General features: G+C 36.1%; 1 protein-coding gene across 1 annotated transcript in view; it reads right to left on the reverse strand.

Moving 5' to 3' along the window:
• The window catches only part of ophn1 (oligophrenin 1), a 56,025-nt gene that overhangs the window by 18,367 nt on the left and 17,893 nt on the right, over positions 1-19,765 (reverse strand). The window contains exons 11-21 of the mRNA XM_056458091.1: positions 18,672-18,750; positions 18,553-18,586; positions 16,626-16,688; positions 15,619-15,693; positions 15,091-15,175; positions 14,930-14,988; positions 11,052-11,157; positions 9,002-9,161; positions 8,653-8,791; positions 5,906-6,214; positions 5,073-5,202 (exon numbers count right to left, since the gene is read on the reverse strand). Coding sequence (XP_056314066.1) covers positions 5,073-5,202; positions 5,906-6,214; positions 8,653-8,791; positions 9,002-9,161; positions 11,052-11,157; positions 14,930-14,988; positions 15,091-15,175; positions 15,619-15,693; positions 16,626-16,688; positions 18,553-18,586; positions 18,672-18,750 — 1,239 coding nt within the window. The remainder of the gene's footprint in view (positions 1-5,072; positions 5,203-5,905; positions 6,215-8,652; positions 8,792-9,001; positions 9,162-11,051; positions 11,158-14,929; positions 14,989-15,090; positions 15,176-15,618; positions 15,694-16,625; positions 16,689-18,552; positions 18,587-18,671; positions 18,751-19,765) is intronic.

Genomic DNA, 19,765 nt, shown 5'->3' on the forward strand with positions numbered 1-19,765 from the left:
CCGAGCTGGGGTGAAGTTCCCACTCCCCTTCGAAAGCTTGTCGCTGTGAAAGTGCATTGGCTGCACCATTTAGCTCACCCGGAATACGAATGGCACGCAGTGATTTCAACCGCGTGTGACTCCAGAGGAGCAGATGGCGAGCAAGCTGAGACATGCGACGGGAGCGTATAACCCCCATACAGTCGGTATATGCCATCGTTGCCATGCTGTCCGTCCTTACCAGCAAGTGTTTCTGCTGTAGAACTGGTAAAAAGCGGTGAAGAGCGAGAAACACTGCTAACAGCTCTAGGCAGTTAATGTGCCAATGTAACTGAGGTCCAGTCCACGAACCCGCAGCTGCATGATCGTTGCACATAGCCCCCCAGCCCGTGTTGGAGGCATCTGTTGATACAACAACATGCCTGGATACTTGTTCTAAGCACACACCGGTCTGTAGAAAAGCAAGATCTGTCCAAGGGCTGAAGTTGTTGCGACACAGCAGAATGATGTACTAGTGTGTGTCCATGTTCCATGCATGATGAAGTACGAGCTGTAAAACCCACATTTCATCTCAGCTGGAGGGACCGACTCGATTGCATCCTTTGCCGGGAGGACAGCAATCTTCTCTCGCAAGACAGGAGTGGACACGGGACTGACCCTCGTGAAATGTATACCCTTGAACCTGGGAGGGCAAGAAGCAAATTGTATCGCGTACGCGAGTCCGACCATCTGCATGAGCCACTGCTACGGGTTGGGCAGCGCTAACCAGGCTGGCAGAACTCGCACTAATGGCGTCATCGGAGCAATCACGATCTCCAGGTGGAGGCGCCTTGTGGGCAAAGATTGACCTCAATAGCATGCTCCACCTGAGGAATTGCCTTATACCCTCTCGCTGCTCCACTGTCGAAGGTGGTGAGAGTGGGAGAGCAAGAGTCCGGGCAGAAAAAGGTGCCCTCCATGCCTGCGTGAGCTCACTGTGTACCTCAGGGAAAAAGGGGATGGGGGCTTGGAAGGCTTTGCCTTCTTCTTGGCCCCCAAGTAAAACCCATCTAAGTTGGGTTTTACTTGGGGAAACCACCGCATCCAGAAATGCTCGGCCGTGTTGCTCTCTTAGGGTATCTGCTCTTTTAGAGAAAACTGCTCTCTTAAACATCAGTGAAAAGCCCAGGGGATGGAAAAGAGCCTAGTTCGAACACCGCTGTTGTGTCTTCACCTGCACAGGTGAGGAAACTGGTTTCTTCGGGAAATCAGGATGCAGATAGGAGCTTTTCAGTCTCACTGATGCTCGCTCCGTGGACGCCAGCTGATATATTTTACTATTGACTAATCACTGGCACCTCCGGAGCCGAGCTCTGCCATCTCATTTGGCATTTCATTGAACCTTTTTCTTTCTCTTCAGAGAATCATCTAGCGATCTCCCGAAGTCTGTTACCAGACGTACATTGTAGTTCCCATGAAGGGGATCACTTTAGTTTGAGGACCAATTGTATCATCTGATTTTTGTATCATCTGATGTCCAATTGACTTTTTATTAACTGCCTATTATTAAGATATCGGCTATTTATTTGTACTTAAAAAGTACATATTCTGAATGATCTCACTCTACATCCTTTATCCTACCAATACCTAAACCCATCAATTACCTTGATATCAAATTTGGAGTTTGAGGCAAAGTCATAGTTAATGGTTTATTAATAGCAAAGTTTGTAGCATAAAATAAAGTGTGATGAAGGCATTATTTTGTTCTGGCTAGCTGTCATTTTTTTGAGACGAAAATATTCTAAATGACAATAGATACTTAGAAATTTGGGGTGAAATTTAATTGGGGCTTTACAGAATAAATATATACTTAATAATAATTTTACTTAAAAGAAGGATACACAAAGTGTTGAATGTGAAGGTTGAACGTGATCAAAAAACAAAAAAAATCCATTCATTTATTCTTCTTTAGCTTAGTCATTGATTTATCAGGAGGGAGTCACCACAGCCAAATCAACTGCCAGAAACAGGTTGTCAATGTCAATTATTTCAAAAGAATATCATAAATTTATATTCGTAATAATTTTATTATTGTTTAATATAATGATACAAAATCTATATTGTATATATATTGTATATATATAATATTTAGTTGGCTGGGTTCCTAAAAAAATCAGTGTTTCATTCAAGTGTGTGAGAGTGAGGTTGAGGTGCAGTGTAGATGACCACAGGACTGGCCTGTTTCTCTCACTTCACTTTTGGCTCAGCTGAAAGAGCTCTTACTTACTCTTTCAGTGAGCAGAAAAGCTCGGGCAAAACATGACTCAGTTTGGAGACAAAGACTTCCTAGTTTGTAGTTTTTGCACAGCGTGTTCAACCTAAAAGCTGTCGTCTTATTGGTTTTATTACTTGTTCTTTTGATATACCTACACGGCAACAATCACTGTAAATGAATGTGATTGTATTGTTTGCAAAACATATCATTACAAGTCTTGCTAAATCATGAATGTTTTTTATAGATCAACTTTTATTTATTAACTCACTTTCCTTTGGTTTATTCCCTTCTGTATGGGGGTCTGCTTATGTTAAAATAGATTTTTTCAACAAATATCATGAATTATTTAAAACATTTATTGTTTTATTATTATTTTTTAGTCAGAATATTAGTTGAACCTAATTTTAATGCTTCCATGCTTTTATATAAATATATGTTATATTTATTTTTCAAACAAAACAAATTATGCCAACATAAAAGATAAGCCACAATGAATGTTTATACATAGAACTATGTTCTCTTGTCTAAAGGGTTACTACAACATATGCAGGAAAGTTGTTTTGTCAAAACAGATATATTATATAATAAATGAAAATTCAACCAAAAGATTCTGGTTTTAAAGTAATAATGATGCTTTATCTTATTTTAATATTATTATATCACCCGGGTTTTTTTTCAGGATAAATCAAAAGAAAACTGAAGTAGACAAAGACAAATTAATAAAAAATTATATCTGAATATCAGTCATTTTAAATGTTTTAAGTCATTCATATAATGTAGAGCAATATATGCACTACCGGTCAAAAGTTTGGGGTCAGGTTTTTTTTCATGTTTTTTTTAAAAGAAAATTATTCTGTACATCAAGGTGGTATTTATTAAATTTGTTAAATTGGTAAATATTTATTACAATTTTAAATAACTGCTTTCCTATTGTGTGTAGTTTCAAATTAAATTATTACTCCAGACATTATTTTATTACTATTACCATTACAATCACCATTAATATATATATTTTTTTTTTCATCCATTCATTTTCTTTTCGGCTTAGTCCCTTTACTAATCTGGGGTCGCCACAGCAGAATGAACTGCCAACTTATCCAGCACATGTTTTACACAGCGGATGCCCTTCCAGCTGCGACACATCTCTGGGAAACACACACACTTATATATATTATTAGCCCCCTGTTTATTTTTTCCCCAATTTCTGTTTAACGGAAAGTAGATTTTTATTCAGCACATTTCTAAACATAATTGTTTTAATAACTCATTTCTAATAACTGATTTATTTTATATTTGTCATGGTGACAGTAAATATTATTTGACTAGATATTTTGCAAGACACTTCTATACAGCTGAAAGTGACATTTAAAGGCCTAATTAGGTTAATTAGGTTAACTATGCAAATTAAGGTTATTGTATAACATTGGTTTGTTCTGTAGACTATACAAAAAAATGCTTAAAGGAGCTAATAATTTTGACTTTAAAATGTTTTTTAAAAAATTAAAAACTAAGACTTTCTCCGGATAAAAAGAACATTACCAGACATACCGTGTAAAAAAAGATTTTAAGAGACTTCATATTGTTGACTCAAAGTCACAAGTGTCTGCTGTGGTCCTCTCTATGATATAATTGAATAAGTTTTGTCTAAATGTTAGTTAAACAAAATGACTTGATTTGGTTCAAATGATTTTTAAAACATGTGTAAATATATATTTACGTTCTAAGATAAAAAATTTGTCAAAAGATGTCTTACATAGTCTTTTCTAAATGATTTTGTCTTGATTTGTTTAGTTTTTTCTTCTAAAAACATCCAGAAAGTAGCACCACCCAATTGTTATTATTATTATTTAGTGTCCGCCAAAAATGTAGATTGTTTTAACCCTTTATTGGACACTTAATAAAATTCTCAGAAAAGTAGACCTAGGAGTACTAACTTTTATGACTTCAAAATAATAATAATAATTAAAAAATTTATTTTAATCAATGTTAATGTAGTGGTTGATCACCCAATAAAGGGTTAAAACTGACAATTCAAGTACTAAAGTAAACGAACTAAGATTAGCTAACACTAAAATCATTTCAACTGTTATCAATTAGTCATAAGAAACTACAGCATAAATGGCCATACAGTTTACAATTAGCTAAATATTGCTTTTATATATATATATATATATATATATATATATATATATATATATATATATATATATATATATATATATATATATATATATTTTAGTTAGAATTAGAAGACAGATAATCAAAATGTAAAAACGTAGACATGTAAATATCCTGACAAAAAAACAAAACAATATTATAGCTGATTACAAACTGTTTTGGCAGACATGCCTATCTAAAAGTGTGCAGCTGTACAGCGAGAGAAGCTGTTTTAGTGTGCTGAAAAGGCAGACCGCCGGAGAATGTTCATCCTTCTGAAGGTCAGTGATTTCAGACACAAGACTAAATGAGCATCCCAGTGGCATGAGAACAAATGCCACAAGCTCACAATGGCCACAATCAAGTCTTCACCTCAATCCAGCGGTGAATGTGTTGCGCAACTTCAAAATTGCAGTGGACAGGTGTTGACCAAGCAACCGGAACAATCGAGAGCAAATTGGGCTGGATAAATTCGTCAAATTCACACCTGATCGTTGTGCAAAATTGACAGATCCTTCAACCCAAAGCCTTAATGCTGGAGTGCTACACCATGCTATTCAGTGCATATTTATGATAGTTTATGATAGACTCACACAAAAAGTCACGTTACAATGCTGAGTTTGAGCAATGAAGCACCACTGAGAATAAAGATAAATGAGCTGAAGAGGGTTTGTGTACTCACTATGATGGTGGAGTGTCTTCATTTGGAGGTTTACTGAGGAGCCGTGAAGGGGGGTCTGGTGGTCGAGTCGGGGGCCTGCAGATGGAACTCTTCTCTGAGAAAGATTGTCTTTTCAGACCCTGTGCCTCTCCTGTTACACACAGACACACACACACGACTGTTAAACTGAGTGTCTCATAACATTGTGATTATTATTGTGTGTTCTACTTTTTTGTATTAATTTTGATACCATATTTTAGTTACCAAAAGTTTTAATTTGATATATTTTTTAATTTGTTTCAGATTTGTTTCCATGAATGTTTGAAGTGAATTAATTTAGTGATAACATATTTAAGCTTGCTTAACTCTATTTTTTACATTTTTCATTTATTTATTTTGATGTTTGACTTGAAGTCATTTAATAAGTAATATATTTAATATATTCATTCTGAAAGGAATATTAATTTTACCATATAAAACTCATAAATATAATTGGTTAAATATATTTGCATTTATTTAAAAATTTGGGATTTTATTTTCATTAATTTAAAAGAAGATATAAAAAGGAAAACTAAAAATTAAATGAAATTATTTTATTTCTTTATATTGTTTTCCTTTACTTTTTATGATGTCTTAACATTGTCTTGGCATTTTTGGTCCCCTGAAAAAAATAGTAATTATTTTAAGAAAAAGCTATGCATATTCATATTAATGTATATTTAAATACAAATGTGATGTGTATTTACAATGTGCTGACTCAATGTTGATTTTAGTTTTACTTTAAACTCTTTCCTTCATGTCATGGTGAAGGAGAGTTTGATCACGTGAGTTGCCTGCTGCTGCTGCTTGTTTACCAGTTGATCCCTTGAGTTGTGTCCTCTTCTGGAAAGACTGAGCGCGGTTCACCGTGCCCCCGGATTCCCCATTGGTGGTGGCATCTGACCTCAGGCCGTCATGTATCCGAACATCCAAACGGCTGATTTCCGGCTCTAATAGCCGAAGAGCAGGTCTGGGATGAAGAGGTCTCCTGGACGTGGGAGAGGAGAGTGGGATGGATGGAGGAGAGATGGAAGGAGGTATCAGTTTTGTTCTTTGTTGAGGAACGGGGCCGCCGTCTCCCTCAGGTTCACCATTATTGTGTGTGGCACCATTCAGCTCTCGACCTGCAAAACACACAAAACCAGTCAACGCAAGAAGTTTAGATAAAACACTACCAAACATCTGGCGGGTCAGAAGCACAATTGTAGCCGTTTATCCCTGACCATTCCTCAGAGACAAGATCCTATCAGGGGTGTTGTTAAAATTTAAAATTTCCTGTTCCTGCAGTTTTAGCTTATAAAGGGAGGCAGTGATAGTTCTGATAAATAAATAAAGAGAACAGCTTGACAGGCACTCTGTCCTCTTCTGTTTCCACAGTACAAAGAAATACAAGGCAATAAAGACTGAACTGGTCAAAATCAAATCACACAAAGCGAGTCATTTCATTCCAATGGCTTCAACATTACAGCAGAGCAGAGTTTAGAAATGAAAGGAAAAGTTTCTAAAGAAGCCATGAACCGCTTAGCCAAACATGCTGATTGTTATCATCTCGAGCCACACGGTCAAAGTACATATCTGTCAGGCTGGATTTATTTCTTTTGAAAACCTTGACCATTTTCATCTGACTTTCATTATCTCTTTAAATAGAAAATACATTTTCTTCAGTCTGGAATTAGAGTTATTACCTCCAAATGGTACTTTAAGCCTATAAATTTGATTTCAGATAAATTTTTCAGTTTACTGCTAGCATTTGTGTCAGACTTTAATGTTTCTACCACACACTGATGAGGCTTTAACGCGGAGAAAAGTGCTTTTAAAAGTGTTTCATTAACAGTTTGAGATCAAAAATACTTCTTCAAAAAAAGTCGTGAAAACGGATATGAAATCTGGTTCGACTCCACTTTATAGTGTGAATGAATGAAATCATTTTGAAAAAAAAAACAATGTTATGGCTATGTGAGGAGGACATGAGTGTAAAACACAGCTGTGTGTATGTGTGTGTGTGAATACCATCAGTCAAAACAACCAGCTGCGTGCGAGCTGGCCAAACTGGACACATTTGCATGAACACGCATTCACAAACACATTCGCATTCTGGCAGGAGTTCCCACTCACTCACACACACAGACACACACAAAGTTGATCCTAATAATCCTGTATTCTCAACAGAACACTGAAAACACACAGGGCCAGGGCCATCACAATCCAAGATTCAACTGAAACTCAACAGGTGGCCTGATGCTCACTTACGCACACATGCACAAACAAGATCCCGCCACCAACTACGACACACAGGAAAGAAACAGTTGAGATCCACTCCAAATAAAAAAGGAAGTACAACAGAAGGGAAGAAGAAATATTTATTCCGTTGATCTGAACAAGCAAAGATCCAGCATGCTTTTATAAGCCAAATTTCATGAATATACAAACGAACCAGAGAGTCATATTAATAGATTGATGCACGCATTCGTTTTTGATCAAGAGGGAGAAGAAAAGCTCAGATGTTAATAATGAAAATAGCTTATGAGAGGAAAAAGGGTCCTAAAGCCAATCGAAAACAGATTGAGAGAGGCTCATAAAAGCATGCAGGCATTAGCTCTCAGACACACAAGGTAGCGAACACAGGACACACACGATGGCATTCCAACCCTGGTACGTACGCACGCACGTATCAAAAAACACAAGTACGCACACTCGCAGATCCAAAGGCGTTGACAAACGCTAACAACACACACACACACACTGCAGAAGGGCAGGTAGTCGTTTAGTTTTCATGCTCTAGTGAATGTGCTATTAGCTTGACTGTTGTTAAACACTACATAACACGGCTCACAATGAGGGGAGGACAACATGTCAGAGAACCAACCAACATTTATCAAGGCAGACACACATACGCATACACACACCCTGCGGATTTAATCATAAAATTCACAATGTGTATGGAGGGGCTTCTAAGCTGGCACATGAGGAGTGTATGTGTGTGTGTGTGTGTGTGTGTGTGTGAGAGAGCTTGTGTGTGACAGGAAGATCAGGGAGGTTTAGTTTTATTTTCTTCATTTAGAGAAAATCCCTTAAGGAGAAACAGATCCAGTCCGAGGTCCCTTCCAGAACACAAGAAACTCGATCAGGTGTTATGTGTGTGCGCTCGCTTACAACTTTAGGAAACCTTTAGGTTTATGCGTGTGTGTTGTATTTAAGCCCGCAGCACAAAAAACAGGCTTTGCAAAAAGAGAAAAGGCAAAAGGAGAACGCTAAAAGACTGAAAGCAGAAAACTCGAAGAAAAATACTGCGCAAGATCAAAATACAATATATTATTGCACATAATTTATTTTATGTGCAACTGAGAAAAAAACATGTTAAAAAAAATCTAATCTTTAAAAAAAAAAAAGCTTTCATTTAGGCTAAAGATAAATTCTTAAAGAAAAAGGCAAATTTAATTCACATTCATCTCTTATAAAGCAATAAAAAATGCATTATATAATATATAATGATGTGATGATGATGATGATGATGATGATGACGGTGATGATGATGATGGCTATGATGTTGAAAGCTATTTACGCTCAAAAGCGGGAGGCTGAAGACCAGTGTAGGCACGGGCTGGGCGTTTTGAGATGGTGATTGGCTGTCGTCTTCGTGGTGACACCCTTGGAGGCGGGACAGGAGGTGGTACGCTTTCCTCAGGAGGACCTTTAAAGATCTGACAACACAGATTATATTAATTACAAAAAAAGTATGACATCATCAAACTCAGTATTAATATCAGAATATCACTGAAAGCTGACAAAATGTTTCCAAATTCTGAACAAGACAAACATTTTTACTGAACCATTTTGTTGCATATCTCTTGTGTAATATTAGATAGGGAGATAAACTGTCCCCTAATCGGCTAGAGAGCGGCATGTCTGACCTTGCTGTAGTCGTCAATAAGAATCTCCATGACGATGTTCTGGAACTTAATATCCAACATGGCCGCTACCGTCTCCTCCTCTGCTCTCATGAGAGTGGGGCCAAATATTACACCCATATTGGACACAGTCATAAGATTTTCACTGCTGTGGCTGCAAACACTTAAAAAACACACACACAGAAGAGATAATGCAGTGAGGTTTGGGACACGATACGGAGATTGTCCCTGCAATTAATGCTGTACTTTTTTTATACACAACTAATACATGCATAAGGTATCTGTTACATATTATAATGCTGGTTTTATTACAATAAGGCTGTATTACAGGGCCAGATTCGGAAAGTATTTCCTTGACGAACCAATGCATCAATGTCACCGGCTGACAGAGACTGAAGATTGTCACAAATAAAGTGTGGTTTTTGATTGTGTCATTGTACTTTGTTTTAAAAACTATAGCCATCACTTTATACAGCATCAGATTTTTTATTATTATTCCTTATCTTAATTATTTATTCATTATTGGGTGATGGATTTAATGGAATGTACAAAAATACATATAATTTTCTGGCCCATACATATTCTTTCATCCATTCATTTTCTTTTCGGCTTAGTCCCTTTATTAATCTGGAGTCACCACAGCGGAATGAACCACCAACTTATCCTGCATATGTTTTACACAGCGGATGCCCTTCCAGCTGCAACCCATTACTGGGAAAAGTCCATACACTCTCATTCACATACATACACTATGGACAATTTAGTTTACCCAATTCACCTATAGTGCATGTCTTTAGACTTGTGGGGGAAACCGGAGCACCCGGAGGAAACCCACGCAAACACGGGGAGAACATGCAAACTCCACACAAGAATGCCAACTGACCCAGCCGAGGCTTGAACCAGTGACCTTCTTGCTGTGAGGCAAACGTGCTACCCACTGTACCACCGTGCAGCCAGCCTGTACATATATTAAAATTAATTATTCACTTTTATTTATATTGAAATAAATTAATAATTTTATTCAGCCAATAAAATTAAATGAAAAGTGACAGTAAAGAAATAAAATAGCTCAAATTATCAATCTTCATTCATTCATTCATTTTCTTTTTGGCTTAGTCCCTTTATTAATCAGGGGGTCGGCTACAGCGGAATGAACCGCCAACTTCTCCAGCAAATGTTTTACGCAGTGGATGCCCTTCCAGTCGCAACCCAACACTGGGAAACATCCATACACACTTGCATTCATACACTACAGGCAATTTAGCCAACCCAATTCAACTATACCACATGTCTTTGGACAGTGGGGGAAAGCGAAGCACCTGGAGGAAACCCACGCGAACACGGGGAGAGCATGCAAACTCCAGAAAGAAATGCCAACCGACCCATCCAGGGCTCAAACCAGCCACCTTCTTTCTGTGAGACGATCGTGCTGTGCTGTCACTGTGCTGCCCCCATTATCAATCTTACATGAGAATATTTTTTAATCAATGTTTCTATGTCAAAACTGTCAGAAATTTAAACAATAATAAACATTTTTGATACTTGATAATGATCAATAATGCTTCTTAAGAATCAAATAAGCATAGCATGACTGAAAAGTGTTGTGGAAGACTGGAGTAAAGATGCTGAAATCTCAGCCATCATCACAATTCTCAGCCATCATCACAGTAATGAATTACACTTTTAAATAGTAACAATATTTCAAACAAAATTTCAGTTTTACTGTCAAATCAACGCAGTCTTGGTGAGAATAAAATATTTTTTTATAATCTATATAATCCTAAATTTGTTAGCACGAAGCTCAAGCTACTGTATGTGAATATGCTGTTTGCTTTACTCAAGATAATTTATACTCACAATGAGTCAGGGTGCAATAGATCAAAACATTCACACACACAGCCTGTCACATTAACCAAAAACACATATTTATAAAGGTACACCCTAGCAAGCTGGGTAGCGGTTGGAAAAACCACAGCCTTGGTGTGTGTGTGGGTGCGAGAGTAAAAGAGTATTAACATATCTGTCTGTCTGTCTGTCTATGTGTGTGCGTTACCTGACCAGGTGTTTGATTAGCAGTTCCAGCATCTCTCTGTTCCGCTCGGGGAGTTTGTAAACAAGTGAGTGAACCGCCCCTAACCGATAGTCCAGATTCTCTGACTCTGAGAAGTAAAATGTGGGACAAGTTACACACACACACACACACACAGAAACATGCAATACATGAATCACATATCAGCTTTTAACATAATTGCTGCGACAGAGTCTGTGTTGAGTTGTACCAAAGGAAAGAACGATTCATGCTACATTTCACTGCCTTGACTCACATTACACGGTACCAATCGAAAAAGACTGAAGAGCGCCACGTGAAGGCACAACCGAGCAGACAGTACATGTCAGTGCACTTCTCCGTCTACTATCCTAAGACTAATAGAGCTGTTAAAGCTAATAGAGGTGTTTGATCGTGTTAGCAAGCTGGTGGTTTCTAGAAGTGTTTGTTTGTTTTTTTTGCTGAAGAAATCTTACGGCGGTTTGCCGAACGTCTTTCAACTTGTCCAAAGATAAAATCCTAAAAGGATCAGTAGAGACTCTTTTTTGGGAACTGTGGGATAAACACAGCTTTATCTGAAAATACAGCCTCTGGCAAAGTGTAAAAAAGCTTATTTTACAGAAAGTGGAGCAAACACGTGCAGTTGTGAACTTTGTACAGTGATGTTAAGGGATGTTTGAAAGAGTCAAATGAACTTTACTGTATTAGTGCCTTTAAAATAAATGTAAAAACTCCCAAATTCTTCATCTCGACCGACTAGGAGGTCATTTTTTTCAGCAAATAAAGCGTATTAAAGCGAGCAGTTAATCCCTCGGCAGGTGTAGACCTTTCCTCTGCTCCGCTGTGTTTGTTTAGTTGTGTCTAATCTGAGTGCAAGTATGCTGACAAGCTATAATAACCAAAGCTGCTTTAATGGCCTTTAATCTTATTATGGGCAAGGATTACAATGTAGGAGAGTGTGTTGAAAAAGGTTAAACCTGGACTCATTTACAGCACCTCAACCGAATCATCTTCTCTCTCTCTCTCTCTCTCTCTCTCTCTCTCTCTCTCTCACACACACACACAGGGGGATATAAAACGGATGTTAATTTCTGATTGGATGAGTTGCGCTCACTAGTGCTACACTGCTGGAAACTGCAAACAGCCAACAATTACGCTAATGAGTTTATACTACAAGAAAAGGTGATTTAAGAATATTGTTTAAAATGAAATGTAGCTATGTATTGAACACTAATATCTCCTGACACATTGCTATTGTCTTGCAAAAGTAAAAATCTACTTGAATCCATGCATTTTACGATAATTAATAGGGATTTATATCTAGAGTAATAACACCCCTCATTGTTTTGAAGTATGTTGCTTAAGTGGCTTTAAACAAAAAGAAAGACAATGCAAAACTCTGGCAGTTTGGGTGGTTATATGAAGCGTAAAACATAACTAAAGATTAATCTGGCAGCACAAAGCCAGCGAAAGAGGTTCTTTTGTTTTGTCAGTTATACTTTTATTACACGTCTATGTAAATGTTAGTCTTGAAATTCCTTCACTGGAGCAGCGGCAGGCTTGACTACAGCTGCGTGATCACTGGAACTCAGCACTGTCCAAGAGGTTTTCTGTCAGACTACGTAGTACTTTGAGCCCACATGCAGAAATAAGTAACAATTTGCCTTGGTTTAATGTATTCATTGCAAAATAGAAACAATATTGTTGTTGGTAATACTTTAGTGTCTTGCTTGGATCAGGGTTCAGAATTGTATTTAACTGTGACAAAAAGTCATTCCTAACAAATGTTAGTGTTTTGAAAGAGTTTTCTTTAAGAATGTTGTTTTTCTTCTTTTGGTGCAGCATTTTTTTAATCAAAAATGCAGTAAAAAGGTGCGTTCGACATAAAGCACGGCTGCAGCTGGCAAATCGACGAAATTAGCCAAGTGCAGGTGGGGGCGGAGTTGGAAACGAGGCCGTCAGGTCAGACACATCAGGGCTCGTAGTTTGCTGCATGATGACAGATCACATGGCGTGATCAATTATTTATTTTTTATTGCAACAAAATAGTTTCAGTACAACTAAAACAGAATAGTCTCTACAAAATAATTTATTTTCAACAAAAGGGGAAATATTACTTAAGTAGCCTATAACAAAAGTATAATCGGAGAAATAAGAAAAAAACATGGAAGTAAATATCAATAAACAAGCTTTTTAAAGACAAAGGCAATAAGTACAAATTTCTAAGAGTTTAAACATCAGTCTGTAGGTTACTAGATGTTGAATGGTGTATGTATGTATATATATATATATATATATATATATATATATATATATATATATATATATATATATATAAAACCCAAAAACAAGGTGTCTGTTAGTATAAATGACTCAAATTATTTTGGCTAATGAAAACATTCACATTAATCCATAAAAAGTTTGAACAAAAGGACATTGCCAAAATAAGTAAGCTACACTTTCAGTAGAAATTTTACAGAAAGAGCGAGATATATCAATGTTACTTTTAAATTTCTGTATAAACGGCTTGACAGGACAACAATTATTCTATTATTATTTTTTATTATAAATAATTATTTAACTTACTTTGTTAAAAAAAAAAAAAACCTTTTTGGGGTGGCATGATCAATGATGACTTTTAATTTATTATATCACTGAATAACTTATCTGAGTTGATAGCCTATTTGGTTATTCACTAAAATATATAATTTAAGTTGTTTAAAGGAGCTAAATTAGTAAATTGTCTCTATGAAAAAAGGTCCAAAATAAACCTATGTAAACAATCTAGCCTTTATAAACAAATTATTTAACAAAATATATTTGTAGTCTTTTAATAATGATATGTACGAGATAGAGATGGCATAAAAAGTTAATTTTTTTAACTTTTAAAGTTGTCCAATAATAAACGCGAAACACACATGGATGTTGTGATGCAATGAACTCAGCCCATCGCATAATATCGGTGTTGTCATCGCAGCTCCTGCAGTCGCTCTTCAGATGCTGCACCGGCTGAATCAATCGCCTGATCTCGGAGCACTGTCGCAGCACTTTCAGGCCATACTTTAATGTGACAGTCAAGTGGCGTCAGCGCAGCGTCAAGCCGGACAAAATTTCTTACCGGCATGCACCACTTTAAGACAGATTTCGATTAGTCTGCGCAGCACTGCATGAAGTCAAACGCACCTAAACTGTACCACTGTGAAAAATTATAATTTAAATAACAGTTGTGTATTTTAGTTTTAATTTATTCCATTTTTGATGTTTCAGATTACTGATTTGTTTCTCAGAAAAGTTTTTGTTTTATCATAATCAATGTTGAAAACAATTGTGTTGCTTAATTTAGTTTGTGAAAACTGTGATGATTACCAGATAAATAGATGTTTATATGCTTAAATGAACAGCATTTATTTAAAACTAAAACATTCTGTAACATTAAAAATGTCTTTACTAAAAATATTCAGTTAAAACAGCAAGAATTTCTTTCTTTAAAAAACTATTTCATTGACTCCAACCTCTTGTTTAGTAGTGTATTCTGTTACAAGTTTTATTTAAATGTTTCTTTACTCGTTTGTGGTCTTGTTTTATAAGATTAATGAAGCAAAACCTAAATCCTTCCAAGTACCCTCTGGGAGCTCTTTAGTTATCCACTCTGGCACACATTCTCATAGTTTAGAATCACAGGTTGGGTATTGCGCTTTTTTTTCGTCTTGTTTTGTGTTGAAAGAGCAAAGAGTGCACTTGGAAATATGCTCTTCCCATTTAGATTTAAACTATACTGACCCACACGACAGATGGAAAAAACATGTCAACATAAAAGTGTCTGCCTGTTTTCAAGGATGTACATGTGAGTTTGTGTGTTTGGCTGTATGCTTTTCCTGCCATACTTGCTGCTAAGATCAGCTCCCCGTGCAGGCTGTAGGTCATCAGCGGTTCACTCAGACTCCTGTAAAAATAGTATGAGCAATGAGTAATGACTACACAAAACAAAAACATCAGTCAGATGAACATATTAATCACAAAATGAAATCCTGTGGGCTTCACTCACCGCAGATAGAATTTCAGTGCACTGGTGATGGTCTTAATGTCCATGTCACTGGAATTAAAATCTACATCAGCAGGACACTTTGGGTCTACAGAGAGTGGAGGACAGATGAAGACAGAGGGAGAGAGATGAGAAAAAAAGAGAGATAAACGCCCTTCCTCAGATGGTTGTTGTTGTTCAGTATGTGTCAGGGATTTTTGCAACAGCTCAAGGCCGCTCTCATGGACGTATATCTGTGCTTTGGTTTCCTCACAAAGTTCACAAAGCACACTGCAGATATTAAACACACCACAGAGCGCTGGACTCAGAATTACGAGTCATTAAATTTATCATCCACATAAAGCACGATAAGCTTCCCGTCAAGAAAACAAGCGTGTTTGTGTATTAGCTTGTAAATGTTTGTGCGTTAATGCAGATTACTTTGTTTTTTTTGCATAAACATAATGATTACATGTGTGTGTTTGTGTGAGTGTATGAGAGAGCATGTTTGTTACACACACACAACAGATGTTCATTTGCTCATTTCCTCACCAAAGAAGGCATTCAGAAGTTTCTGTACTTGAATATTGCTGCCCACTGTCCTGTAGACCCCTTCCTGAGTCAGCCCTACCAGAAAGAACGAGAAGAAGAGAGAAACTGAAAAAACGAGGAAAGAGAAACAGAAAGCATGATTTATAGACTGAGAAAATTGGAGAACCTGGCATGAAGGATAAAGAAAGGGGGGAGTGTCTTGCAGTGGAAAAGTACAGCTCTACTGAAAAACGACAGCAAGCGGTGGATCTGGCCCGCTTTCGGTTCACTTTCGGCCATCATTAGCTCTACAATAACTCCAAACGATGGCTCGCCAAGCTTTACTGATTGCTAATGTACACCATGTTGTGCCTGATGACAATGTTGGACTTACACGTCTGGGAAATGTGAGTAACAGCACGCTTGGAGACCGACGAACACATACGGCAGTATTTCAAACAGAACCGCTGGTGCACGGTGCTCCCGCAGTCAACGTATAATCGCTCTTAGAAACGGGCCTGATTTTACTGTTGAACTGTAACAGCCTCTATCATGGAAACACTACAGCCAGGTTATGGAGAAAAAAGTGAGGGAGTGCGTATACACGGCTGCTATGAATTTACATCTGCACTCATAAATGTTCTCTATTTTGATTTGTGTGATACATTATTGATATAAATCTGGATGTTTGATTGCGTGCGTGTCTGTGTTTCTGGTTCTTTGGCCACATCAGCAGTAGTTCTGTAGTGCAAACAAAATCAGGAAAAGAATGTTTTCTATTTACAGTTGGCAGATGTGAACACTAGTGGTGTGATACTGCCCTCTGTTGGCTGCATTCGAGATGTGAATCTAACAAATGAACAGAGGCATTGTGCTCGTCTTTCCATCTCTGATTAATTACGGCATATGGTGGCCATGAAGTGCAAAAACAGGACAGAGACTGGGTCTTGTGAGAACAGGAGACAAACTTGCTGAAATGAAAATGAGAAACTAGAGTAAATGAGTTATATTCTAATGTTTGACAGCACCTTTTGTTTCCACAAAGTTGATGCATTTTCTGACAAACTTGAAGCCGAGGTCATTCAGCTCCACTGAGGAAAAAAAAGAGAAAAGATTTAATACTGCATAAAATGAACCCAGTTCATCATCCTTGTGTGCATTTCTTAATAGGTTACTGCACACGATTTATAGCATAATTAAACATGGCATTGCACAGGCTTGCAAATATCACAATCTATCTATTAAGCAGCACTTTCTCCATCTATTTTTAACATTTCTTGTGTTCTGCAGTTTTCCCCTTTATAGCGTTTATGCATTTAATACCAGATCGTTGGGATGCTAGCAAAAATAACCCAGTTATTACAACGTTTTGGGCATTGTGTTATTATATTACCATTATGTACTGTGATATTCTGGTAGATATTGTCATAAAATGATTATAGTCATTCTGTGATGCAAATCAAAGGATTATGGTATTGTGATTCCATTTTATCACTTTACATCCTCTAATTGTTTGATTTGAATAACTTTTAATACCACATCTGGTAGTCACATCTAGTACCTGACATCACATCTTCACTACTGTTCAAAAATGAGCTTTAATGTTTTTGAAAGAAGTCATTAGTGCTCACCATTTATCATCTTAAAAATATAGTGACATAATGTAAACTATTATTAAAATACAAAATGACTGCTTTCTTTTACCGATATATAAATTTGTTTTAAAAATCAGCAGCCCTCACTCCAGTCTTCAATTACACACTTCAGAAATCATACAGGCTGCTTGATATTTTTAAACAGAGATGCAATTTGTTTGAGATTAAGAATAAACAAGTTCCAAACAACAACATTCATGGTTAAAGAGATGTAGAATATGTCCATGCAGAATAAGACTTCGAAACAGTCAATATGCAAGCTAATTAGCACCTTGTATAAACGTGAGAATAAGTCTCCATACTAAAGTGCTACCAAAAAAATTGTACTGACCCCAAACATTTTAATTTAACTACCTACTTATAGTATCTACCTTATCTACAGTGTGTGACATGCTCTTTGAATATTTGGAAAAACTGCCTTTTAACCACTAAAATCAGATATGCTATTTTCTTTTCAAAATATTAAGCACATTTGGGTTTTCGTACATAAGGAAGGTAGATTTTTGACAAGTGTTTAATGAAAGACTGGAGCAGACTATTTGATTAATTCAATTAAGCTAAAAAAATAATTATATATATATATATATATATAGCCTCCCTTTGATTTTTTTTCTTTTTTAAATATTTCCCAAATTATGTTTAACAGAGCAAAGAAATTTTCACAGTATGTCTAATAATATTTTTTTTAAGTCTTTGTTTTATTTTGGCTAGAATTAAAACAGTTTTTAATTTTTTTAAAATCATTTTAAGGTCAAAATTATTAGCCCCTTTAAGCTATATTTTATTTCAATAGTTTATAGAACAAACCACCATTATACAACAACTTGCCTAATTACCCTATCCTGTCTTGTTAACCTAATTAACTTAGTTAAGCCTTTAAATGTCACTTTAAGCTGTATAGAAGTATCTTGAAAAATATCTAGTCAAATATTATTTACTGTCATCATGGCAAAGATAAAATAAATCAGTTATTAGAAATGAGTTATTAAAACTATTATGTTTAGAAATGTGCTGAAAAAAAATCTTCTTTCCGTTAAACAGAAATTGGGGAAAAAATAAATAGAGAGGCTAATAATACAGGGGGGCTAATAATTTGACTTCAACTCTGTATGTATGTATGTATATATATATATATATATATATATATATATATATATATATATTATATATATATATATATATATAAAAATACACACACACACACACACACACACACACGCACACGCACACACACACGCACACACACACGCACACACACACACAAAAATGAATCACCCTGATGAAGTCAAGTTATACTTACTCTCTGCCTGCTTTTGAATGGGAGAATGATAAATCTGGAACAGAGAAAAAAAAAAAGGATCAGAAACATGATCATACACAGAGAGCTCTTAATGTGATCAGTGATAATGTTAAACCCACTGGTTCTTTCCCATCCATAGCCTCTATCCACTCCTTCCTGTTGACCTCAGAAATAGCCTGGAGCAGGACAGGGCTGCATCTATAGAAACACATAAATCCTAATAGGTTAGTTCATCCCAGTATGAAAATTCTGCCACCATTTACACAATCTGACATTGCTTCAATTTTTTAAAGAAATAGGTGACCCTAAAAAACTATAATTTATTCCTCCTTTACCTTCTTTCTGTAAATTTCAATCCAATAATGCACAAAAAACACCCAAAAAAATAATGATCAAATATGTGAAAGATATATATTTTAAAACTCTATGATTTGAGGATCCTCTTAAGAGAAATAATCACTTTATGAGATGAATAGATTTCATTAGGATTTTTTAAATGTGTGAACAATGCTTACAGCATTCAAAAATGGTCACAAAAGCTCTGGCATGCTTGGTTGATTCGTGAGAAGCAACACTGGTTGAGCAGACAGGTATGGTTGAATTTTATGTTTCCATTTGCTGATCAATGTTTCTGTGTTATTTAAAACCAAAATGAATCTGTTCATCATTCCAATTTTCAAAAGACCTTCAGAGGATTTTGGATTTATTTTAAAATGCCTTAATTTGTGTTCTGAAGATGAATAAAAGTTTACAGGATAATGAGTAAATTATGTCAAAAATATAATTCTGAGGCGAACAAACCATCTAGACAAAACTACAATGGAATAAATAAAACGTTTTGTTTGCATACATTTTCAGATTTTTAAAGACTTTTAGCAATTTGAATTAACATTTACTATATTTGCATTCTAAAACAACACAAATAAACGATAGTTTGTGATAACTCCTTATCGGTGTAAGATAACTGAAGGATAGGAACGAAGTAGAAGAACATTAATCAACTGACTAACCCAATGCAAAGTTGTTAGAAAGAGAATCAGAAACAAGAATTTGACCAGTAAACATAATTATTATGCTCTGTATGTGGGGCTTCAGCAAACTCCCTGACCTTTAAATGAATTAAACTTTAGACACAATTTCAATACAACACATTTATTTATAAACATACAGCGGTTTAGTTATTTCTAATATTTTCATGCCTGGTGGTTGAATT

Source organism: Danio aesculapii, chromosome 5 (genome assembly GCF_903798145.1).
Source record: "Danio aesculapii chromosome 5, fDanAes4.1, whole genome shotgun sequence".
NCBI classification, from domain to species: domain Eukaryota; kingdom Metazoa; phylum Chordata; class Actinopteri; order Cypriniformes; family Danionidae; genus Danio; species Danio aesculapii.